The following is a 27,663-nucleotide window of genomic DNA, read 5'->3' as shown; positions in this document are numbered from 1 at the left end:
TGTGGAAGCCTGCATCAAGTACCTTGGAGAAAAGGGGGTGCCAATTGATGATGCCAAGTGTTTTGATCAGGTCACCAATCTCAAGAAATTCACTGAGAGTAGCAACAGTGATGGAGAGTTCAATGGCCTGCAAGTGCACCAGAAGTGGTGCAAATATTTTGAGAAGGCCAAAAGCATTGCATGTTACTCAGAGCTGCTGAAGATTGCACAGTTTGTCTTTGCCCTTCCTTCTCACAATGCAAATGTTGAGAGGGTTTTCTCACTGATGCAGAGCCAGTGGACCAAGGAAAAGAGAAGGTTGTCTGTTGAGTCATTGAAAGGGCTTCTATTTGTACAATACAACTTCAAAGAAACATCCTGCACGGACTTACATGCTTATTTGATGAGCAACCGGAAACTGCTGGGGAAAATAAGCTCTTCAGCTAAATATGCATGGGCAAACAAGGAAGGCCAGGGAGACGAGGATGAAGACCCAGGAGATGAGGAGGAAAACCAAGGAGATAAGGCCAAGACGACTAAATAAGAAGAAACGCAATACACCACTTCTCCTTTTTTTTTTGTTTTAAATGTTGACTCTGCATTATTTTTTAAATTTTTTTTACAGAAGCCTAAAATAATTGGCTCAGAAATGTACCTCTGTTTTTGTTGTTTTAAGTGATTTGTGAAATACTCTTCACCTATGGTGTATTCTCTGAAAACATCTGTTTTTGTTTCAAAAGTTTTGAGGCATTATTTATATTTTTTTACATTAGAATGGTCCACTAGACTGAGAAGAGACATTTTAAAGAATGGGCTGTTACCCGTTTTTTGTTTAAATATAATTAACCTGTTTTGAGGCATTATTTATGTTTATATTATATACAAGAGGTTATTTTGAATATTGCTACCTCTGTACTTTTTCTAAAACTGTGAATGTTACAGAATATAAGTGTGACTTATTTTGTTATATTGTCAACGGAGGAGAAAAAAATGCTTTATTTAAATAAATATATTATTTATAAAGCAAGTTCAAGTATCATTGGCAAATTTTCACCTAGCCCCGGCCTTGGCGTGCTGTCCGCCTTGGCACGCATATATGTGTCCTCTTTTTGGGATTTCAGAATATGGTCAGCCTAGCATTCACCACCTTTGTGCTAACGTTAGCATTCACCACCTTTGTGCTAATGTTAGCCTTCATTCAGCACCTTTGTGCTAATGTTAGCCTTCATTCAGCACCTTTGTGCTAATGTTAGCATCCACCACCTTTGTGCTAATGTTAGCCTTCATTCAGCACCTTTGTGCTAATGTTAGCATTCACCACCTTTGTGCTAATCTTAGCCTTCATTCAGCACCTTTGTGCTAATGTTAGCATTCACCACCTTTGTGCTAATGTTAGCATTCATTCAGCACCTTTGTGCTAATGTTAGCATTCACCACCTTTGTGCTAATGTTAGCCTTCATTCACCACCTTTGTGCTAATGTTAGCATTCAGCACCTTTGTGCTAATGTTAGCATTCATTCAGCACTTGTGTGCTAATGTTAGCATTCACCACCTTTGTGCTAATGTTAGCCTTCATTCACCACCTTTGTGCTAATGTTAGCATTCATTCAGCACCTTTGTGCTAATGTTAGCATTCACCACCTTTGTGCTAATGTTAGCATTCAGCTCCTTTGTGCTAATGTTAGCATTCATTCACCACCTTTGTGCTAATGTTAGCATTCATTCAGCACCTTTGTGCTAATGTTAGCATTCACCACCTTTGTGCTAATGTTAGCCTTCATTCACCACCTTTGTGCTAATGTTAGCATTCAGCACCTTTGTGCTAATGTTAGCATTCATTCAGCACCTTTGTGCTAATGTTAGCCTTCATTCAGCACCTTTGTGCTAATGCTAGCATTCACCACCTTTGTGCTAATGTTAGCATTCACCACCTTTGTGCTAATGTTAGCATTCACCACATTTGTGCTAATGTTAGCATTCACCACATTTGTGCTAATGTTAGCATTCATTCAGCACCTTTGTGCAAATTTTAGCATTCACCACCTTTGTGCTAATGTTAGCATTGACCACCTTTGTGCTAATGTTAGCATTCACCACCTTTGTGCTAATGTTAGCATTCACCACCTTTGTGCTAATGTTAGCATTCAGATGAATGGTGGAGGTGATGCAAACAAGCTGCCATGCAAGGAGTCAAGAAATGACAAAGAAGAGTTTGACTTGGATGATTATTGGCGTGATTGTTATCTCATACAACATGTTATCTCATATAACATATAACATTGTTATCTCATACAACATGTTATCTCATACAACATGTTATCTCATATAACATTGTTATCTCATACAACATGTTATCTCATATAACATTGTTATCTCATACAACATGTCATCTCATATAGCATTGTTATCTCATACAACATGTTATCTCATATAACATATAACATTGTTATCTCATACAACATGTTATCTCATATAACAAACAACATTGTTATCTCATACAACATGTTATCTCATATAACATATAACATTGTTATCTCATACAACATGTTATCTCATATAACATTGCTATCTCATACAACATGTTATCTCATAAAACATTGCTATCTCATACAACATGTTATCTCATACAACATGGTGGTGCTCATGTGGTGCTCCTCACTAAAAGACACACAGCGGTTCCTTTTAACGGAAGCAAACATGCCAAGTCCTTGCAGGTCCATAGATTGTCCTTGTAAAGTGCAGGTAAGACTACATGGAGAGTCAAATACTACATCTGCTCCCCTCCTACAGCATACTGTATGTACACATCTTCATTTCACAGAAAGAACAAGGCCATCATGACTGATGGAGGCGTCTCAGTGAGGTGACATTGAGTTTCAGTGAAGGTCACATGATCACACATTCTTTCTGCATGCATACATATTGCATATTGTCCCCTGCAGTGTCGGCATGCACGTCAATCTAACACAACTTTACATTCAATATTGCTAACTCTTTCTTCTTCCAGCTTTGTTTCAGATGTCACACCACCGTTGTGTTCCATTGTTGTTGTTGTCCTTTTATACTCCATTGTTGTTATTGTTGTCATTGTTGTTGTTGTCCTTAGTGCACAGTAAATGTGCTCCATTGTTGTTATTATTGTCATTGTTGTTGTTGTCCTTTGTGCACAGTAAATATGCTCCATTGTTGTTATTGTTGTCATTGTTGTTGTCATTGTTGTTGTTGTCCTTTGTGCACAGTAAATATGCTCCATTGTTGTTATTGTAGTCATTGTTCTGGTTGTCCTTTGTGCACAGTAAATATACTCCATTGTTGTTATTGTTGTCATTGTTGTTGTTGTCCTTAGTCCACAGTAAATATGCTCCATTGTTGTTATTGTTGTCATTGTTGTCCTTTGTGCACTGTAAATATGCTCCATTGTTGTTATTGTTGTCATTGTTGTTGTTGTCCTTTGTGCACAGTAAATATGCTCCATTGTTGTTATTGTAGTCATTGTTCTTGTTGTCCTTTGTGCACAGTAAATATACTCCATTGTTGTTATTGTTGTCATTGTTGTTGTTGTCCTTTGTGCACAGTAAATATGCTCCATTGTTGTTATTGTTGTCATTATTGTTGTTGTCCTTTGTGCACAGTAAATATACTCCATTGTTGCTATTGTGTCATGGTTGTTGTTGTCCTTTGTGCACAGTAAATATACTCCATTGTTGTTATTATTGTCATTGTTGTTGTTGTCCTTTGTGCACAGTAAATATACTCCATTGTTGTTATTGTTGTCATTGTTGTTGTTGTCCTTTGTGCACAGTAAATATACTCCATTGTCATTATTGTTGTCATTGTTGTTGTTGTCTTTTGTACACAGTAAATATACTCCATTGTTGTTATTGTTGTCATTGTTGTCCTTTGTGCACAGTAAATATACTCCATTGTTGCTATTGTGTCATTGTTGTTGTCCTTTGTGCACAGTAAATATACTCCATTGTTGTTATTGTTGTCATTGTTGTTGTTGTCCTTTGTGCACAGTAAATATACTCCATTGTTGTTATTGTTGTCATTGTTGTTGTTGTCCTTTGTGCACAGTAACTGTACTCCATTTTTGTTATTGTTGTTATTGTTGTCCTTTGTGCACAGTAAATATACTCCATTGTTGTTATTGTTGTCATTGTTGTTGTTGTCCTTTGTGCACAGTAAATATACTCCATTGTTGTTATTGTTGTCATTGTTGTTGTTGTCCTTTATGCACAGTAAATATACTCCATTGTTGTTATTGTTGTCATTGTTGTTGTTGTCCTTTGTGCACAGTAAATATACTCCATTGTTGTTATTGTTGTCATTGTTGTTGTTGTCATTCGTGCACAGTAAATATGTTCCATTGTTGTTGTTGTGAAGTTTAATAGTCTCTCACATAGCGATGCATAGATGTTCCTCCTCACTGAGTTCCTTTGCTGGTGGCCATGATGTTGTTATTATTATTATTATTATCATGATGTTGTTATTCAATCCCAACAAAAAGGAAAACAATAATCAAAATACAGGAAAAAGACGCACTCTCCAAACAACTTCGTAAAACAAAAACAAAGAGGTGCACTTCAGGACAAAGCGAGGCCAGCAACACCCGTGTCCTCTGATCATTTTAACACAAACTACCGTCTGATAACTTGAATACAAACTACCCAACACAGATGACAGGAAGTGATGCCCTTAAATGGTCACAGCTGTGGTCAATCAACTGACATAACATTAAATCAACAATGAAAGTGCACAAATAATAGACAAAAGGGAAAATTGTACAAAATAAATCAAAGGCTCAATACAGTATCATAGGAAAATAAATAAAGCATTAACAACATAAAAAAATGTGTGGGCAACAGTTATAATATTTTTTATTGCTTTATTTTTTATTTTATTCATTTATTTTAAAAAATAAATAAAGCAATAAAAAATAGTATAATGGTTGCCCACACATTTTATTTTTATTGCTTTATTTATTTATTTTAATTTTTATTTAATAATAAATGAATAAGTAAAGCAATAAAACATGTATTATAATGGTTGCCCACACATTTTTTTAAATTTTTTTTATTGCTTTATTTATGACATGAATTTATTTATTTTTATTTAAAAAAAACCCAAAAAACCACATAAATAAAGCAATAAAATGTTTTTATTATAATGGTTGCCACCCACACATTTCTTACATTTTTGTATTGCTTTATTTATTCTATTTATCTATTTATTTATTTTTAAAGATACATACATAGATTTAAAAAATGGTTGCCCACACCCCTTTTAAAAAAAAAATTGCTTTATTTATTATATGTATTTTTTTAAATGTATATTTAAAACAACAACAACAACAACAACAACAACAACAACAACAACAACAACAACAACAACAACAACAACAACAACAACAACAACAAATAAAGCAATACAATGATTTTATTATACTGGTTGCCCACACATTTTTCATTTTTTATTGCTTTATTTATTATATATATTTTTTATTAAAAAAAAATAAAAAATTAAGCAATACACATTTTTTATTGTAATGGTTGCCCACCCATTTTTTAATTGTTTTATTTATTATAGATCTTTAAAAACAAAAAAACAAAAAACTAAAATAAAGCAAATTATTATAATGGTTGCCCACACATTTTCACTTCCTGTTGACAATCACACACTCAGAAGACATTTTCCTGTGTTTGGTAGTTAGTATTCAAATGATTATTAGGACGCGGGTGTTGCTGGCCTTGTTTTTCCTTGAACAACAATGATCCATGACAAACAAGATGCACAAAAAAAAAAAAAACAGTCAACATTTTGTATCCCTGCTACAGCGATTTGGCCGAGGTGTTAAATTAGAAAAGATCCTTCTAAAGAAAAGTGTTTGCATGCATAGTCAACCTTTTTCAATCTGTTTTTTTACCCCGTTAAAAACATATGCACCATGAATTATGCATAAACACCTTGGTATCATTACAGTAGATGTCAGGTGTGGATCCACCCATGGCATTTGTTTACATTGTGACGCCGGTGAGCTACGGTGTGTAGTGAAGCATGTTTAGCCTCCTCCTCCAGTGATAATGCTACTTGTAGGAAACATACTTTATTTGTCGCTATGGAGGCCAGGGTTAGTGATTTAGAAGGAGCTAAAACACTTTATCTTTACTTTTAACACCAATATGCGTCCTTTCTCCCTTTTCTGTCTACACACTGTGTCTGCTTGTAAGTACTCTGTGTGTGTGCGCTGCCCAACATGCTCCTCTGCTCCTAAAACCAGCAATGTCATGAAGACGCACCGTCATGCCCGTTAAAAAAATGAATAAATAGGGAAGCGGTACTTCTATAGTACCGTTTTTGATTCCTTAGTACCGGTATACTATACTAGTACCAGTATACTATACTAGTACTGGTATACTATACTAGTACCAGTATACTATACTAATACCGGTATGCTATACTAGTACCAGTATAGTATACTATACTAGAACCGGTATAGCATAGAACCCTAGTTGTGAGGACTGAAAGCATTTAGTGTTTGGTGCAGATAGTTAACCAAGTTATGTCTCATTTAAACACAACAAAGATCAAATGAAGGTATGAGAGAATTAGTAAGATTTCATTAAAATGTCAGAATGTTTTGTTTTATTGGCCCGGCTTGTCGGCCATCTTTGTGCAGGACTCAGCATTTTCATTTTAATGCCTCTTTTTTTTATTTTTTATTGTTCCCACGAGATCACCTTTCTCACACTCATAAATAAAAAAAATTCACTGTCCCCCCCCCCAAACATATTTTAAAGTGTAAATACATGAGGACATTTATACAAGAGAATTTAGTAAGATGTCATTAAAAAAACTGATATTTTCAGACGTTTCCTGTGCAATTGTGACCAAATAAAGCATTTTCATGGCAAAATGTACAGGTTTTTTTTAGCGGCTTCTATGTTGTTTTCCGCCTGGCACTAGTGTTTGACTTGCCTCCATTGGATAAGGTTAACAACTGGGATGTTTCTAGATGTTTCCTGTGCAATTGTGACCGGATAAAGCATTTCCACGTCTTTTATGGTGATTTTTCTTCAACAAACTTCCCAAAAAGACTTGACATGACAACTTGTCATCTCAGATGTTGTAGATGTAACTGACGAGTCAGCTTGTGTTACTTCCTCAAATGATTCATTTTCTTGTAAGTGATGTTCTTTCTCAGATAAACAATACAATTTAAGTGCAAATTAAAATACAGATTCAGCACTTTAGTCATATGTTTTGCGCTCAAGAAACTTATTCATGACTTTGGCTACAGACTTCTTCTGTTTGTTTGATATTGTCATTACTGCCACAAGTGGTGGAAAAGTTTATTACACCGACCACAGCTGACAAACATATTTTTTGGCAGCACTTTTGGGGGCCTTATATGTTTAATTTTATATATATATATATATATATATATATATATATATATATATATATATATATATATATATATATATATATATACAAACCCCGTTTCCACATGAGTTGGGAAATTGTGTTAGATGTAAATATAAACGGAATACAATGATTTGCAAATCATTTTCAACCCATATTCAGTTGAATATGCTACAAAGATAAATAAATAAATGATAAATGGGTTATACTTGTATAGCGCTTTTCTACCTTCAAGGTACTCAAAGCGCTTTGACAGTATTTCCACATTTACCCTTTCACACACTGATGGAGGGAGCTGCCATGCAAGGCGCTAACCAGCAGCCATCAGAGGCAAAGGGTGAAGTGTCTTGCCCAAGGACACAACGGACGTGACTAGGAAGGTAGAAGGTGGGAATTGAACCCCAGTAACCAGCAACACTCCGATTGCTGGCACAGCCACTCTACCAACTTCGCCACGCCGTCCCTGACAACATATTTGATGTTCAAACTGATAAACATTTTTGTGTGTGCAAATAATCATTAACTTTAGAATTTGCTGCCAGCAACACGTGACAAAGAAGTTGGGAAAGCTGGCAATAAATACTGATAAAGTTGAGGAATGCTCATCAAACACTTATTTGGAACATCTCACAGGTGAACAGGCAAATTGGGAACAGGTGGGTGCCATGATTGGGTATAAAAGTAGATTCCATGAAATGCTCAGTCATTCACAAACAAGGATGGGGCGAGGGTCACCACTTTGTCAACAAATGCGTGAGCAAATTGTTGAACAGTTTAAGAAAAACCTTTCTCAACCAGCTATTGCAAGGAATTTAGGGATTTCACCATCTACGCTCCGTAATATCATCAAAGGGTTCAGAGAATCTGGAGAAATCACTGCACGTAAGCAGCTAAGCCCGTGACCTTCCATCCCTCAGGCTGTACTGCATCAACAAGCAACATCAGTGTGTAAAGGATATCACCACATGGGCTCAGGAACACTTCAGAAACCCACTGTCAGTAACTACAGTTGGTCGCTACATCTGTAAGTGCAAGTTAAAACTCTCCTATGCAAGGCGAAAAACGTTTATCAACAACACCCAGAAACGCCGTCGGCTTCGCTGGGCCTGAGCTCATCTAACATGGACTGATACAAAGTGGAAAAGTGTTCTGTGGTCTGACGAGTCTACATTTCAAATTGATTTTGGAAACTGTGGACGTCGTGTCCTCCGGACCAAAGAGGAAAAGAACCATCCGGACTGTTCTAGGGTGAAAGTGTAAAAGGCAGCATGTGTGACGGTATGGGGGTGTATTAGTGCCCAAGACATGGGTAACTTACACATCTGTGAAGGCACCATTAATGCTGAAAGGTACATACAGCTTTTGGAGCAACATATGTTGCCATCCAAGCAACGTTATCATGGACGCCCCTGCTTATTTCAGCAAGACAATGCCAAGCCACGTGTTACATCAACGTGGCTTCATAGTAAAAGAGTGCGGGTACTAGACTGGCCTGCCTGTAGTCCAGACATTGAAAATGTGTGAAGGCTAAAATATGAGAAGGGAGACTGTTGAACAACTTAAGCTGTACATCAAGCAAGAATGGGAAATAATTCCACTTCAAAAATGTGCCTCCTCAGTTCCCAAACCTTTACTGAGTGTTGATAAAGGGAAAGGCCATGTAACACACTGGTAAACATGCCTTTTTTGCAATGTGTTGCTGCCATTAAATTCTAAGTTCATGATTATTTGCAAAAAAAAAGAAGTTTCTGAGTGTGAACATGAAATATCTTGTCTTTGCAGTCTATTCAATTGAATATAAATTGAAAAGGATTTGTTGTATTCTCTTTTTATTTACCATTTACACAACCTGACAACTTCACTGCTTTTGTACTTTGTGTGTATATATATATATATATATATATATATATATATATATATATATATATATATATATATATATATATATATATATATATATATATATATATATATATATATATATATATATAACAAGGCTATGTAGCAGCATTAAGTCATGTTGACTACAATCACAATCTGGTTTACTCAGTAAAGACGAGCCAAACTCTTTTTCCAGCCAAAAGTAGTGTGAAATATGGCCCAGATGCATGCTGGGTAATGGCGAGCAGGAGAGTCTGCTTGGCACCCCTCATATCAGCGCAGTCGCCAACAGAATAAAAGATGGCCGTCATCCCAGCATATTAGTTATTTAGAATATTATCAGCTTCAATCTTTTAGTGCGGACATCTTTTAGTCCATGTTGGGAACTACATCTCTTCTAAACACTCACTATTTGCTATTTACTTCTGAACACTCACTATTTGCTATTTACTTCTAAACACTCACTATTTGCTATTTACTTCTAAACACTCACTATTTGCTATTTACTTCTAAACACTCACTATTTGCTATTTACTTCTAAACACTCACTATTTGCTATTTACTTCTAAACACTCACTATTTGCTATTTACTTCTAAACACTCACTATTTGGCCAGCATTATTACACTCTGTTGTTCTAGTGAGTTGTGGACAACCTGAAGCTGAGCACACACTGTAGCATCCCAGTCCACCATCCCAGTCCACCATCCCAGGCCACCTTTATCCCAGTCCACCATCCCAGGCCACCTTTATCCCAGTCCACCTTAATCCCAATCCACCTTCATCCCAGTCCACCATCCCAGTCCACCATCCCAGTCCACCTTTATCCCAGTCCACCTTTATCCCAGTCCACCTTTATCCCAGTCCACCTTAATCCCAATCCACCTTCATCCCAGTCCACCATCCCAGTCCACCATCCCAGTCCACCTTCATCCCAATCCACCTTCATCCCAGTCCACCATCCCAGTCCACCATCCCAGTCCACCTTCATCCCAGTCCACCTTCATCCCAGTCCACCATCCCAGTCCATCTTTATCCCAGTCCACCATCCCAGTCCACCATCCCAGTCCACCTTTATCCCAGTACACCATCCCAGTCCACCATCCTCCCAATCCACCTTCATCCCAGTCCACCATCCCAGTCCACCTTCATCCCAGTCCACCTTCATCCCAGTACACCATCCCAGTCTAACTTCATCCCAGTCCACCATCCCAGTCCACCTTGATCCCAGTCCACCTTCATCCCAGTCCACCTTCTACTAACCCACCATCCCAGTCCATCATCTACTAACCTACCATCCCAGTCCACCGTCTACTAACCCACCATCCCAGTCCATCTTCTACTAACCCACCATCCCAATCCACCGTCTACTAACCCACCATCCCAGTCCATCATCTACTGACCCACCATCCCAGTCCACCGTCTATTAACCCACCATCCCAGTCCATCATCTACTAACCCACCATCTCAGTCCATCATCTACTGACCCACCATCCCAGTCCACCATCCCAGTCCACCATCCCAGTCCACCTTCATCCCAGTCCACCTTCATCCCAGTCCACCATCCCAGTCCATCTTTATCCCAGTCCACCATCCCAGTCCACCATCCCAGTCCACCTTTATCCCAGTACACCATCCCAGTCCACCATCCTCCCAATCCACCTTCATCCCAGTCCACCATCCCAGTCCACCTTCATCCCAGTCCACCTTCATCCCAGTACACCATCCCAGTCTAACTTCATCCCAGTCCACCATCCCAGTCCACCTTGATCCCAGTCCACCTTCATCCCAGTCCACCTTCTACTAACCCACCATCCCAGTCCATCATCTACTAACCTACCATCCCAGTCCACCGTCTACTAACCCACCATCCCAGTCCATCTTCTACTAACCCACCATCCCAATCCACCGTCTACTAACCCACCATCCCAGTCCATCATCTACTGACCCACCATCCCAGTCCACCGTCTATTAACCCACCATCCCAGTCCATCATCTACTAACCCACCATCTCAGTCCATCATCTACTGACCCACCATCCCAGTCCACCGTCTACTAACCCACCATCCCAGTCCATCATCTACTAACCCACCATCTCAGTCCACCGTCTACTAACCCACCATCCCAGTCCACCGTCTACTAACCCACCATCCCAGTCCACCGTCTACTAACCCACCATCCCAGTCCATCATCTACTAACCCACCATCTCAGTCCATCAACTACTGACCCACCATCCCAGTCCACCGTCTACTAACCCACCATCCAAGTCCACCTTCAACTGACCCACCATCCCAGACCACCTTTTCCTGACCCACCATCCCAGTCCACCTTCTACTGACCCACCATCCCAGTCCACCTTCTCCTGACCCACCATCCCAGTCCATCATCTAGTGACCCACCATCCCAGTCCACCTTCTACTGACCCACCATCCCAGTCCACCTTCTACTGACCCCCTATCCCAGTCCACCTTATACTGACCCACCATCCAAGTCCATCAGCTACTGACCCACCCTCCCAGTCTACCTTCTCCTGACCCACCATCCCAGTCCACCTTCTACTGACCCACCATCCCAGTCCATGTGTACAGACCCACCATCCCAGTCCATCTTCTCATGACCCACCATCCCAGTCCACCTTTTCCTGACCCACCATCACAGTCCACCTTCTACTGACCCACCATCCCAGTCCACCTTCATCCCAGTCCACCTTGTACTGACCCACCATCTCAGTTCAGTATTTCACTGGTGCACAAGGACCAGTCCAGAACCTTTTGACCACCGTGCTTACCTTTTTACCATGCTAACATTTTTAACACCATGCAAACGTTTTCACCATCATGTTAACATTTTTATCCCCAAGCTAACATTTTTACCGCCATGCTAACGTTTTTATCACCATGCTAACCTTTTAACCACCATGCTAATGTTTTAACCACCATGCTAACATTTTTATCACCGTGCTAACCTTTTTACCACAATGCTAACCTTTTTACCACCATGCTAACATTTTTACCACCATGCTAACATTTTTACCACCATGCTAAAGTTTTTAACCACCATGCTAACATTTTTATCACCATGCTAACCTTTTTACCACAATGCTAACCTTTTTACCACCATGCTAACATTTTTACCACCATGCTAACTTTTTTATCACCATGCTAACCTTTTTACCATAATGCTCACATTTTTACCACCATGCTAACATTTTCACCGCCATGTTAACATTTTTATCACCATTCTAACCTTTTTACCACCATGCTAAAAATTTTTATCACCAAGCTAACATTTTTATCACCGTGCTAACATTTTTATCACCAAGCTAACATTTTTACCGCCATGCTAACATTTTTATCACCATTCAAACCTTTTTACCACCATGCTAAAATTTGTATTACCAAGCTAACATTTTTACCACCATGCTAACATTTTTACCGCCATGCTAACATTTTTATCACCATTCTAACCTTTTTACCACCATGCTAACATTTTTATCACCAAGCTAACATTTTTACCACCATGCTAACATTTTTACCACCAAGCTAACATTTTTACCGCCATGCTAACATTTTTATCACCATTCTAACCTTTTTACCACCATGCTAAATTTTTTATCACCAAGCTAACATTTTTACCACAATTCTAACCTTTTTACCACCATGCTAAAATTTTTACCACCATGCTAAAATTTTTATCACCAAGCTAACATTTTTACCACAATTCTAACCTTTTTACCACCATGCTAAAATGTTTACCACCATGCTAACATTTTTATCACCAAGCTAACATTTTTACCACCATGCTAACGCTTTTAACCCCCATGCTACCCTTTAGCCTATTGAACAAGTTGATCAATAAAAACTGACAGGGATTGGGGGAGGGGTTCATGCGGCCACATGTGTCACGCATGAGTGGAAGGGGGTGGGGTTAATCATTTTGCAATGCAGTCTGCTGAAAATGATGGAAAGCACCACTCTACATAGCAGCTGTGGTCAAAACACATGACAAGATATTCAATACTCTACTGCCATCTGCCGGCTAAAGCGGGTAGTGCACCCCCCCCTGACTTGTCACGTTTCCTGTGTCAGGTAAACCGTGACCAATGGGGCCATATGAAGTTCCAGGCAAAGTAGGACAGAGTACACAAAGTAGGACGGAGTACACAAAGTAGGACAGAGTACACAAAGTAGGACGGAGTACACAAAGTAGGACAGAGTACACAAAGTAGGAAGGAGTACACAAAGTAGGACAGAGTACACAAAGTAGGAAGGAGTACACGAAGTAGGACAGAGTACACAAAGTAGGACAGAGTACACAAAGTAGGAAGGAGTACACAAAGTAGGACAGAGTACACAAAGTAGGACAGAGTACACAAAGTAGGAAGGAGTACACAAAGTAGGACAGAGTACACAAAGTAGGACAGAGTACACAAAGTAGGACAGAGTAGACAAAGTAGGAAGGAGTACACAAAGTAGGACAGAGTACACAGGACATGGCAAACGTTGGATTAGGAACAAGTCAATGTATTTTGGGGCTGATCCGGATTCAGGATTGTTTTAAAGGGTTAGGCCTGCTAGAGGTTTGCAGTTTTACAGTACTTTTCTACATTTGCATACATTATTTTCAAGTACATTTTTGACATGTAAAAATATCTTTAAAAAAAAAAAATCGTGGTGTTTTTTGGGTGTATGCACTGATTAATGACATTTTCATTTAAAAAGGGAACATGGATTTGAACTAGGGATACTTTGAGCTCAGTGGGAAGTTGAAGCACCTCTGAAACTCTTCCTGCTTGGTCCTAGACCAGTCCTAGACAAGTCCTAGCCCAGTCCTAGCCCAGTCCTAGCCCAGTCTTAGACCCGTCCTAGCCCAGTCCTAAACCAGTCCTAGACCAGTTCTAAACCAGGCTTAGACCAGTCCTAGCCCAGTCTTAGCCCAGTCTTAGACCAGTCCTAGCCCAGTCTTAGACCACGTCCTAAACCAGTCCTAGTCCGGTCCTAGACCATCCCCTGCAAGTCTTGTTCAACATAAAAACATAAGAACAAATTGAAGACATGTGGTGGCGAATGCTAAAACTAATGCTAATGCTAATGCTAATGGTGATAAAACATGTTGGACAAGTTGATCTGAGTCCTAAAGAGGAGTCAAACTGGATCTGAGTCCTAAAGACGAGTCAAACTGGATCTTCTCCCTCACTTGTTAACTTGTGTTTGTTTTTAACTACACATCCTCCTTTCTTGGGCTTCGCTACACATCTTACTTTACCCTCAGGGGAACAAACGCTGACTTTTCTGTCCTCTCACAACATTCTTGTTTTCCTTCTATGACACACCAGGACTTGTTCATGTTACATCTTCACCAAGTTCATGTTACATCTTCACCAAGTTCATGTTACATCTCCACCAAGTTCATGTTACATCTCCACCAAGTTCATGTTACATTTTCACTAAGTTCATTTCACATCTCCACCAAGTTCATGTTACATCTTCACTAAGTTCATGTTACATCTCCACCAAGTTCATGTTACATCTTTACTAAGTTCATGTTACATCTTCACTAAGTTCATGTTACATCTCCACCAAGTTCATGTTACATCTTTACTAAGTTCATGTTACATCTTCACTAAGTTCATTTTACATCTCCACCAAGTTCATGTTACATCTTCACCAAGTTCATGTTACATCTCCACCAAGTTCATGTTACGTCTTCACTAAGTTCATGTTACATCTCCACCAAGTTCATGTTACATCTTCACCTAGTTCATGTTACATCTCCACCAAATTCATGTTACATCTTCACTAAGTTCATGTTACATCTTCACTAAATTCATTTTACATCTCCACCAAGTTCATGTTACATCTCCACCAAGTTCATGTTACATCTTACATTTTCACTAAGTTCATTTTACATCTCCACCAAGTTCATGTTACATCTTCACCAAGTTCATGTTACATCTCCACCAAGTTCATGTTACATCTTCACTAAGTTCATTTTACATCTCCACCAAGTTCATGTTACATCTTCACCAAGTTCATAATAGATCTTCACCAAGTTCATGTTACATCTTCACTAAGTTCATGTTACATCTTCACTAAGTTCATGTTACATCTCCACCAAGTTCATGTTACATCTTCACCAAGTTCATGTTACATCTCCACCAAGTTCATGTTACATCCCCACCAAGTTCATGTTACGTCTTCACTAAGTTCATGTTACATCTCCACCAAGTTCATGTTACGTCTTCACTAAGTTCATGTTACATCTCCACCAAATTCATGTTACATCTTCACTAAGTTCATGTTACATCTTCACCAAGTTCATGTTACATCTTCACCAAGTTCATGTTACATCTCCACCAAGTTTACGTTGCATCTTCACTAAGTTCATGTTACATCTTCACCAAGTTCATGTTACATCTCCACCAAGTTCATGTTACATCTTCACCAAGTTCATGTTACATCTCCACCAAGTTCATGTTACGTCCTCACTAAGTTCATGTTACATCTCCACCAAGTTCATGTTACATCTTCACCAAGTTCATGTTACATCTCCACCAAATTCATGTTACATCTTCACTAAGTTCATGTTACATCTTCACTAAGTTCATGTTACATCTCCACCAAGTTCATGTTACATCTTCACCAAGTTCATGTTACATCTCCACCAAGTTCATGTTACATCCCCACCAAGTTCATGTTACGTCTTCACTAAGTTCATGTTACATCTCCAAGTTCATGTTACGTCTTCACTAAGTTCATGTTAAATCTCCACCAAATTCATGTTACATCTTCACTAAGTTCATGTTACATCTTCACCAAGTTCATGTTACATCTTCACCAAGTTCATGTTACATCTCCACCAAGTTCATGTTACATCTTCACTAAGTTCATGTTACATCTTCACCAAGTTCATGTTACATCTCCACCAAGTTCATGTTACATCTCCACCAAGTTCATGTTACGTCTTCACTAAGTTCATGTTACATCTCCACCAAGTTCATGTTACATCTTCACCAAGTTCATGTTACATCTTCACTAAGTTCATGTTACATCTTCACCAAGTTCATGTTACATCTTCACCAAGTTCATGTTACATCTCCACCAAGTTCATGTTACATCTCCACCAAGTTCATGTTACATCCCCACCAAGTTCATGTTACATCTCCACCAAATTCATGTTACATCTTCACTAAGTTCATGTTCCATCTTCACCAAGTTCATGTTACATCTTCACCAAGTTCATGTTACATCTCCACCAAGTTTATGTTACATCTTCACTAAGTTAATTTTAAATCTCCACCAAGTTCATGTTACATCTCCACCAAGTTCATGTTACATCTTCACCAAGTTCATGTTACATCTCCACCAAGTTCATGTTACGTCCTCACTAAGTTCATGTTACATCTCCACCAAGTTCATGTTACATCTTCACCAAGTTCATGTTACATCTCCACCAAATTCATGTTACATCTTCACTAAGATCATGTTACATCTTCACTAAGTTCATGTTACATCTCCAACAAGTTCATGTTACATCTTCACCAAGTTCATGTTACATCTCCACCAAGTTCATGTTACATCTTCACTAAGTTCATGTTACATCTTCACCAAGTTCATGTTGCATCTCCACCAAGTTCATGTTACGTCTTCACTAAGTTCATGTTACATCTCCACCAAGTTCATGTTACATCTTCACCAAGTTCGTGTTACATCTCCACCAAATTCATGTTACATCTTCACTAAGTTCATGTTACATCTTCACTAAGTTCATGTTACATTTCCACCAAGTTCATGTTACATCTTCACCAAGTTCATGTTACATCTCCACCAAGTTCATGTTACATCTTCACTAAGTTTATTTTAAATCTCCACCAAGTTTATGTTACATCTCCACCAAGTTCATGTTACATCTTCACCAAGTTCATGTTACATCTCCACCAAGTTCATGTTACATCTTCACTAAGTCCATATTACATCTCCACCAAGTTCATGTTACATCTTCACCAAGTTCATGTTACATCTCCACTGAATTCATGTTTCATCTTCACTAAGTTCATGTTACATCTTCACCAAGTTCATGTTACATCTTCACTAAGTTCATTTTACTACTTCACTAAGTTCATGTTACATCTTAACAAGTCCTTCATCTTTTAAAAACTTTTTTTACTTTCTTTGCGCAAATCTTTTTTTTTTTAAACAGACCTCTTTAAAAGCATTTTTGATGGAACGAGATGAGACTTTTGACTTCTTTAAAGCTGCTCAACATTTACACCTCACATGTTGTTGACATGTTGCTGCAGGACGCACATCTGAGAGATGTCAACAACAACAAAAAAGATTCCAAATTGTTTTCATGCCCTTCAAAATGTTTAAAGGGGAACTAAAGGTTGTTTATCTTTGACAATCACAATGCTTGAACATTAATTATATCTTATGTGAGACAATCACAATGTTTTAACATGAATTATATCCCATGTGAGACAATCACAATGTTTTAACATGAATTATATCTCATGTGAGACAATCACAATGTTTTAACATGAATTATATCCCATGTGAGACAATCACAATGTTTTAACATGAATTATATCTCATGTGAGATAATCACAATGTTTTAACATGAATTATATCTCATGTGAGACAATCACAATGTTTTAACATGAATTATATCTCATGGGAGACAATCACATTGTTTTAACATGAATTATATCTCATGTGAGACAATCATAATGTTTTAACATTATTTGTATCTCATGTGAGACAATCACAATGTTTTAACATTAATTATATCTCATGTGAGACAATCACAATGTTTTAACATTAATCATATCTCATGTGAGACAATCACAATGCTTTAACATGAATGATATCTCATGTGAGACAATCACAATGTTTTAACATTAATTATATCTCATGTGAGACAAGCACAATGTTTTAACATGCATTATATCTCCTTATTGAAGTATTGCTTATTGTGAGAGAAGAAATACAACCATCACTTACTGTACAATGTCTGCTCTCACTGGGATAAAGCCTGATGGGATGTTTATATCTTCCCCTTTACATCAAACTCATATAAATTCATAATAATCCTTTTCAAGGCTTTTCTCGCCGTCATCGAGCATCGGTCGCATGTCACAGATGAACAACTTTTCACTGCTACTATCCAGGTGAGAGGCATGATTTATAATCTATGATTCAATTAGAGGTGATGAAGATGCAAGCTAGTTAGCGCTCTGTCGTCACAGCCACGCTAAAAATAGTTTGTCTGCGTCAGCACTTGTAATAACAATATTGCTCATAGTTAATATTCAGCTCATCTATTAACAATATTGCTCTTAGTTAATATTCAGCTCATCTACTAACAATATTGCTCATAGTTAATATTCAGCTCATCTACTAACAATATTGCTCATAGTTAATATTCAGCTCATCTAATAACAATATTGCTCATAGTTAATCAGCTCATCTAATAATAACATTGCTCATAGTTAATATTCAGCTTCAGTATTGTTGCTGCTTTCTCCAGTGATTTTGAGGCAACACTTTAGCACCCTTGCTAGCCTCCTAGAATGAGCTGATTACAAGTTGGAATACATCAAATAAAATCAAAACTACAAATGTGTTCTTGTCTCTCATAAAGATTATGAATAATAGCTCAAATTCCCCCCCAAAAAGTGCACTTCCCCTTTAAGGAAATATTTGACTTATGAGGATTTTGTTTACCAAAAGTGTATCACACATACAAAAACATGAAAAACCCCAACAAAAAGGTAACATCAATGCATGGATCTGAAATTGATAGATTGAAGCATTGAAATAAAACAATAAAAACTAATAATCATGTATGACTTACTTTTAACACTTTTATGATCCAAGGATTTTCTAATGTCGTTTTTTTTTAACAGTCAATCCCAAAAGAATGATACTGAATCCAAAGCAATGTTGTTGTCAACTTCCAACTACTTCAACTACAACTACAACTACTTCACTTAAAAATATTTGACTTCTGAGGGTTTTGTTGGAGCAAAAGTGTATAAAATATAGAAAAAGAAGAAGAATGTAATATCAATGTAATATCAATGTAACATCAATGTAATATCAATGTAATATCAATGTAATATCAATGTAAATCAATGTAACATCAATGTAATATCAATGTAATATCAATGTAACATCAATGTAATATCAATGTAACATCAATGTAACATCAATGTAACATCAACGTAATATCAATGTAATATCAATGTAACATCAATGTAAATCAATGTAACATCAATGTAATATCAATGTAATATCAATGTAACATCAATGTAATATCAATGTAACATCAATGTAACATCAATGTAACATCAACGTAATATCAATGTAATATCAATGTAACATCAATGTAAATCAATGTAACATCAATGTAATATCAATGTAATATCAATGTAACATCAATGTAATATCAATGTAACATCAATGTAATATCAATGTAATATCAATGTAACATCAATGTAATATCAATGTAATATCAATGTAACATCAATGTAATATCAATGTAATATCAATGTAACATCAATGTAATATCAATGTAATATCAATGTAATATCAATGTAACATTAATGTAATATCAATGTAAATCAATGTAACATCAATGTAATATCAATGTAATATCAATGTAACATCAATGTAATATCAATGTAATATCAATGTAATATCAATGTAACATCAATGTAATATCAATGTAACATCAATGTAATATCAATGTAATATCAATGTAACATCAATGTAATATCAATATCAATGTAATATCAATGTAATATCAATGTAACATCAATGTAAATCAATGTAACATCAATGTAATATCAATGTAACATCAATGTAATATCAATGTAACATCAATGTAATATCAATGTAATATCAATGTAAATCAATGTAACATCAATGTAATATCAATGTAACATCAATGTAATATCAATGTAACATCAATGTAATATCAATGTAATATCAATGTAACATCAATGTAAATCAATGTAACATCAATGTAATATCAATGTAACATCAATGTAATATCAATGTAACATCAATGTAATATCAATGTAATATCAATGTAAATCAATGTAACATCAATGTAATATCAATGTAACATCAATGTAATATCAATGTAACATCAATGTAATATCAATGTAATATAAATGTAGCATCAATGTAATATCAATGTAACATCAATGTAATATCAATGTAACATCAATGTAACATCAATGTAAATCAATGTAACATCAATGTAATATCAATGTAACATAAATGTAATATCAATGTATTATCAATGCAATATCAATGTAATATCAATGTAATATCAATGCAATATCAATGTAATATTAATGTAATATCAATGCAATATCAATGTAATATCAATGCAATATCAATGTAATATCAACGTATGGATCTGACGTTAATGGCCTAGCATGATGCTGCTAAAATGTGAGTGTTACGTTAGCATGTAGCTATGGAGCTATAATAACGTTTGTGTCCTCATTGTTTGGTTATTCAATGTGGACATATGGCCTGTACTACACTGTGTACTACAGTGTGTACTACAGTGTGTACTACAGTGTGTACTACACTGTGTGCTACATTGTGTACTACACTGTGTGCTACATTGTGTACTACAGTGTGTACTACAGTGTGTACTACAGTGTGTACTACAGTGAGTACTACAGTGTGTGCTACAGTGTGTTCTACAGTGAGTACTACAGTGTGTACTACAGTGAGTACTACAGTGAGTACTACACTGTGTACTACAGTGAGTACAACAGTGTGTGCTACAGTGTGTACTACAGTGAGTACTACAGTGTGTACTACAGTGAGTACTACAGTGAGTACTACAGTGTGTACTACAGTGAGTACTACTACAGTGTGTACTACAGTATGTTCTACAGTGAGTACTATAGTGTGTACTACAGTGTGTACTACAGTGAGTACTACAGTGTGTACTACAGTGTGTGCTACAGTGAGTACTACAGTGTGTACTACAGTGAGTACTACAGTGTGTACTACAGTGTGTACTACAGTGAGTACTACAGTGTGTACTACAGTGGGTACTACAGTGAGTACAACAGTGTGTGCTACAGTGTGTACTACAGTGAGTACTACAGTGAGTACTACAGTGTGTACTACAGTGAGTACTACTACAGTGTGTACTACAGTGTGTTCTACAGTGAGTACTACAGTGTGTACTACAGTGTGTACTACAGTGAGTACTACAGTGTGTACTACAGTGTGTGCTACAGTGAGTACTACAGTGTGTACTACAGTGAGTACTACAGTGTGTACTACAGTGTGTACTACAGTGAGTACTACAGTGTGTACTACAGTGGGTACTACAGTGAGTACTACAGTGAGTACTACAGTGTATACTACAGTGTGTGCTACAGTGAGTACGTTAAAAAAGTACACAGTACAGAGAGAAATGTGTGGACGACCACAGCTAGTTTGCATTATAGCTCCATGCACATAAAACAGTCATAAAAGCTCTAAAAGGATTCTACATTTCCCCATCAAGGTTAGATTTTGGCCCAAACATTTTCAATAGACTATCTTTTTTAGAACGCACCCAGATTGTTGTAGCGTGTAGCAGCCTGTAGGCGGCAGTGTGGGAGCACTAGACTCTTCTTCTTTTTTACTTGTCTAACTTGCTCCTGACTGGCTCTAATCTCTAGTCGGCGGTGCCGAAAAGCCAATCAAAGATCCTGTGGGCGGTCCAAAGGGACAAGCGTGGCCTGAGAGGGTGTTTTCCGCCTGCCTCTAGTGTTTGACTTGCCTCCATTGGATAAGGTTAACCAGTGGGACATGTTCCCTTGTCGAAGGTGCACTTTAGCAGCCTTTCTAGCAGCATAACTCAGAAAGTTCCAGGCAAAGTAGGAAGGAGGAAACAGGAAATGGCAACAATTGATCTGGATGACCGTCTGGATTGTTTTTGCAGTTTGCGAGTACTTTTCTAGATTTGCATACATTATTTTCAAGTACATTTTTTACACTTAAAAAAACAGATCTTTTAACATGCATAGATTTTGGCCCAAACATTTTCTATCATTTCTAGAATGCGTACAGCGGGTGCCCAGCTTGTTGTACTGCGTAGAACCTGTAGGAGGCAGTGTGGGAGCACTACGCTCTTCTTCTTTTTTATTTGGCTAACTTGCTCCTGACTCGCTCTAATCTCTAGTCAGCGGCGCCAAAAAGCCAATCACAGATCTTGTGGGCTAAAGGGACAAGCGTGGCCTGACAAGCGTTTTTTCCGCCTGGCTCTAGTGTTTGACTCGCCTACATTGGATGAGGTTAAACAGTGCAGGGGACAAAAACTGGGACATGTTCCCTTTAGCCGCCTTTTTCTAGCAACATAACTGAAAAAGTCACAGGCAAAGTAGGATTAAACAGGATCTAGAGCAGGGGTGTCCAAAGTGCGGCCCGGTGGCCATTTGCGGCCCACAGCTAATTGTTTACCGGCCCAACACACATTCTGGTATACTATTGTAAGAATAAAAAAGAACATTAAAAAAAGTGGAATGAGGTGAAATCTAACGAGAAAAAGTTGACACAAAAGCTGCCATGCAGGCTGTTTTTTTCTTCTTTTGTCTTTCTTCATTTTTCTTTTTTTGCCATTGCTCAAAAAAAAAAAAAAGAATGACAAAAAACCATGTTATAATGAATTATTCTCAGGGCTCCAATTACTTCAAATATTTCACTTTAAAATGTTTTATGTGGTAAATATTGCATTTATTGTGTGGTAGCCATATAAAGACATCAAAGTTTTCTTTGACAAAAGCGCATAAAACAAACAAAATAATAGTTCCAGCATAAAATGGACAGATATATCTGAAGTTGATCTCGTAACTTAAGTGTTGAAAGTAAAAGAAAAACCTAATGAAAATGTATCACTTTATGAGTGGGCCACCTTTAGGATCCCAAATATATTTAGTGATTTTTTATTTATCTTTTCACTGTGATTACTCAAAAATATGAAATAATTAAAATCAATGGTGTCCTGCATTATTGATCTTTTAGGGCTCTAATTACTAAATACTGCATATTTCAGTTTTACTATAAAAAAACTAAGTTGTTTTTTGACAGAAAAGCCATAAAACATTTTTTTTAATTTGTATTACTTCATATCAACTTGAAGTTGATATAGAGATTTACTGTAAGCGTTAAATAATTTAAAAAAATAAATAATTTTAATGACTGAGACCCTTTATGGTCCCCGGGACCCCTAAAGGTAAAATAAATAAAAAATGCATATATTTTGTTATGGTTTGAAAATGAAAAATATCAAAATGTCCCCCACGTGCTTTAATTTTTTCGTGTGCGGCCCTCAGTGGAAAGTGGAAGTTTGGACACCCCTGATCTAGAAGATAAGGGTCTGGATTCAGGACGGTTTTAAAGGATTTGGCTTGGAGGTTTGCAGTTTGTGAGTACTTTTCTAGATTTGCATACATCATTTTCAAGTACATTTTTTACATTAAAAATATGTTAAAAAAAAAAAGATCTGGTGTTTTTTTTTTTTTTTTTTGAACATGCATAGATTTTGGCCCAAACATTTTCACTAGACTATCTTTTCTAGAATGCGTGTGCCCAGCTTGTTGTACCGCATAGAGCCTGTAGGCGGCACTACCAACATGCATCACGAGTCTGTGGCTCCAAGTGCCAGAGAAGAAACATTCAAGTTGTCCTCCGTGGTGAACATTAAGTGAAAGGTGAGAAAGGTGTGGAACCACCTGGTGCCGATGGACTTGCACCTGAGGGTGTGTTGTTGTGCAGAGCAGTGCACCCTGGGAAGTGAGGGCTGAAGCGACTAAAGTGCGGACTTCTTTCTTCTTTTCTTGTGCGCTATTATTATTATTAGTAGTATTATTATTGGCATGAATATTCTTCTTAGAAAAAATGAACTCCATGCAAAGATCCTTCAGAGTTCCTGTGCCTGGTTCTTGCCCAGGACTACACGTCCGTCAGCATCTTGGTGATGTTGACGTAGTTTGTGTTGGCCAGCGTGCAGTTGGCCGTCTTCAGGTTCTCCTCGCCGAGGTCCTCGTTGCTGTTATTGACGGCCTCCTGGATCTCCATGTAGTCCGACTTGCTGACGGTGGAGCCGCTGCGGCTCTTCTTCAGCTCCTCGGACGAGTCGGCTTTGGGTGCGTTGAGGTACTGCGCCTGCTCCTCGCCCTCCGTCTCGCGGTGGTAGAAGTAGTTGAAGTTGGACACGATGACGGGCACGGGCAGGGCGATGGTCAGCACGCCGGCGATGGCGCACAAGGAGCCCACGATCTTGCCGCCGATGGTGGTGGGAACCATGTCCCCGTAGCCCACCGTGGTCATGGACACCACGGCCCACCAGAAGGCTTCCGGGATGCTCTCGAACTGAGACTGCGGCTCGTCGGCCTCGGCGAAGAACACGGCGCTGGAGAAGAGGATGACGCCGATGAAGAGGAAGAAGATGAGCAGGCCCAGCTCTCTCATGCTAGCTTTGAGGGTCTGGCCCAGGATCTGAAGCCCCTTGGAGTGACGGGAGAGTTTGAAAATGCGGAACACCCGCACCAGGCGGATGACCCTGAGGATGGCCAAAGACATGGCCTGCTGACCCGCTTGGCCGTCGTCCGGACTGTCGGCCAGCTCCGTGCCCAGCGTGATGAAGTACGGGATGATGGCCACCACGTCGATGATGTTCATGAGGTTTCCAAAGAAGCCTGCTTTGCTGGGGCAGGCGAAGAAGCGCACCAGGAACTCAAAGGAGAACCAGATGATGCAGAGCGTCTCCAGGATGAAGAAAGGGTCGGTGAAGTAGGTGGAGGTGTATCTGATGACGGTGGTGTTGGTCTCCGGGGAAAAGATCTCGGCGTGAGACTTGTGCATCCCGTCTTCATCGTTGCGGAAGACGGGGAGGGTCTCCAGGCAGAAGCTGACGATGGATATGAGGATGACCATGACGGAGATGATGGCGATAATCCTAGCCGGACCGGAGCTCTCCGGGTACTCGAAAAGCAGCCAAACCTGTCTCTGGAACTCGTTGTCGGGAAGAGGGCGCTCCTCCTCCTTGATGAAGCCCTCGTCTTCCCGAAACATCTCGATGGCCTCGTCGCCCAGCTCGTAGAAGCGGATCTCCTCCGAGAAGATGTCCAGCGTGACGTTGACCGGCCGCCTCAGCCGGCCCCCGGACTGGTAGTAATACAAAATGGCGTCGAAGCTGGGTCTGTTCCTGTCGAAAAAGTACTCGTTCCTCAGCGGGTCGAAATACCGCATCCTCTTTTTGGGGTCCCCCAGCAGGGTGTCGGGGAACTGCGAGAGGGTCTTCAGCTGGGTCTCGAAGCGCAGCCCCGAGATGTTGATGACCACCCTCTCGCAGCACTCGTGGTCGGTCTCCGGGTCGTAGTCCAGCGGGTGTGCCGCCGCTTCGTCGGAGGGGTCGCCCGTGGCCACGGTCATGCTGCGGGGGCGGGGCCTGCACCTTTCGGGGGAGTCCGGGTGCTGCAGGGCGGGGGCGTAGGATGGTCCGGTGTCCTCTCAGGGCGGGACTGCATAGGACAGAAGTAGGTCAGGTCAACTTGAGAGCGGCAACTCGACACTTCCTGCAGGAGAAATAAAAGCAGGAACATCTCCGCTGCTGCCCTGCATGCCAATGACTTCACTGCAGCCGCCACTGCGGCGGACTCCTGGACATGAAGGACAGGCTTCCCCTTCCTGGCGGTGAAGCCATGCATGAAGCCGGCATGCAGCGTGGAGTGCGGCTCCACACCTTTACAACAATGAGCGTTGCGCCTTCAAAAGGCGCCGCTTGTGTTGCTGAAATATTGAAAACGAGACGTAAATAATTGAAGAGCCGAAGGAAACAGCAGCTGGGGGAGGAAGGCTGAGGAGGCGGCTGAGGGAGACATGCGTCAGATGGAAGAAGACACGTACCTGCAGCCATGGAGCTCCTCGCCAAGTAGAAAAAAAAATAGAAAAAGATCAGGATCACCTCATGATGTCCGCCGGCTGCCGCATCCGCGCCGTTTGCACCGCTTTCAGGCACGGTGCGCGGGCGGGTGTGTCCTCGCTGTGCCCCCCTCCTTCCTGCTGGCAGCACGGGCTGATGATGATGATGATGGCGATGAAGGGGAGGAGGAGGAGGAGGAGGAGGAGGAGGAGGAGGATCAGACAATAAAAGGGGTGGAGGCTGCAAAAAGGTGCTGAGATCAGCACAATGAAGGTAGATCGTCATGGAGAGATGCTTTTTGGAGGAGGAGACCACTGTGGAACATGAAGGTGTTTTTATATACACTGTGGAACATGAAGGTGTTTCTATATACACTGTGGAACATGAAGGTGTTTCTATATACAAGCAGTAAAGTTGTCAAATTGTGTAAATGGTAAATAAAAAGAGAATACAACAAATCCTTTTCAACTTATATTCAATTGAATAGGCTGCAAAGACAAGATATTTCATGTTCACACTGAGAAACTTTGGTATTTTTTGCAAATATTAGCTCATTTGGAATTTGATGCCTGCAACATGTTTAAAAAAAGCTGGCACAAGTGGCAAAAAAGAGTGAGAAAGTTGAGGAATGCTCATCAAAGACTTATTTGGAACATCCCACAGGTGAACAGGCAAATTGGGAACAGGTGGGTGCCATGATTGGGTATAAAAGCAGCTTCCATGAAATGCTCAGTCATTCACAAACAAGGACGGGGCGAGGGTCACCACTTTGTCAACAAATGCCTGAGCAAATTGTTTAAGGACAACATTTCTCAAGCAGCTATTGCAAGGAATTTAGGGATTTCACCATCTACGCTCCGTAATATCATCAAAAGGTTCAGAGAATCTGGAGAAATCACTGCACGTTAGCCATGATATTACGCACCTTGGATCCCTCAGGCGCTATTGCATCAAAAAGCCACATCAGTGTGTAAAGGATATCACCACATGGGCTCAGGAACACTTCAGAAAACCACTGTCAGTAACTACAGTTGGTCGCTACATCTGTAAGGCCAAGTTAAAACTCTACTATGCAAAGCCAAAGCCATTTATCAACAACACCCAGAAATGCAGCTGTTTAGAAGTAAATAGCAAATAGTGAGTGTTTAGAAGTAAATAGCAAATAGTGAGTGTTTAGAAGTAAATAGCAAATAGTGAGTGTTTAGAAGAGATGTAGTTCCCAACATGGACTAAAAGATGTCCGCACTAAAAGATTGAAGCTGATAATATTCTAAATAACTAATATGCTGGGATGACGGCCATCTTTTATTCTGTTGGCGACTGCGCTGATATGAGGGGTGCCAAGCAGACTCTCCTGCTCACCATTACCCAGCATGCATCTGGGCCATATTTCACACTACTTTTGGCTGGAAAAAGAGTTTGGCTCGTCT

The 27,663-nt window shown here is 39.3% G+C and overlaps 1 protein-coding gene across 1 annotated transcript; it reads right to left on the bottom strand.

Annotated features, from left to right (window-relative positions):
* Positions 1-2,202: 2,202 nt before the first annotated feature.
* Positions 2,203-25,944, bottom strand: LOC133643624 (potassium voltage-gated channel subfamily A member 2). The gene is made up of 2 exons (XM_062038292.1): positions 24,042-25,944; positions 2,203-4,422 (listed from the first exon to the last, which is right to left on the bottom strand). Exon 1 carries the CDS (start codon positions 25,741-25,743, stop codon positions 24,262-24,264), a length of 1,482 nt encoding a protein of 493 aa, XP_061894276.1. The 5' UTR covers positions 25,744-25,944; the 3' UTR covers positions 2,203-4,422; positions 24,042-24,261.
* Positions 25,945-27,663: the final 1,719 nt, after the last annotated feature.

This window comes from Entelurus aequoreus, linkage group LG26 (genome assembly GCF_033978785.1).
Source record: "Entelurus aequoreus isolate RoL-2023_Sb linkage group LG26, RoL_Eaeq_v1.1, whole genome shotgun sequence".
Taxonomy (NCBI): Eukaryota; Metazoa; Chordata; class Actinopteri; order Syngnathiformes; family Syngnathidae; genus Entelurus; species Entelurus aequoreus.
Note: the sequence above shows the minus strand (reverse complement) of the source record. Positions and strands in the feature narration are given on the sequence as shown.

Excerpts from the sequence above, each read along its gene's own strand:
- LOC133643624 (XM_062038292.1), bottom strand. The coding sequence starts at position 25,743 with ATGACCGTGGCCACGGGCGACCCCTCCGACGAAGCGGCGGCACACCCG.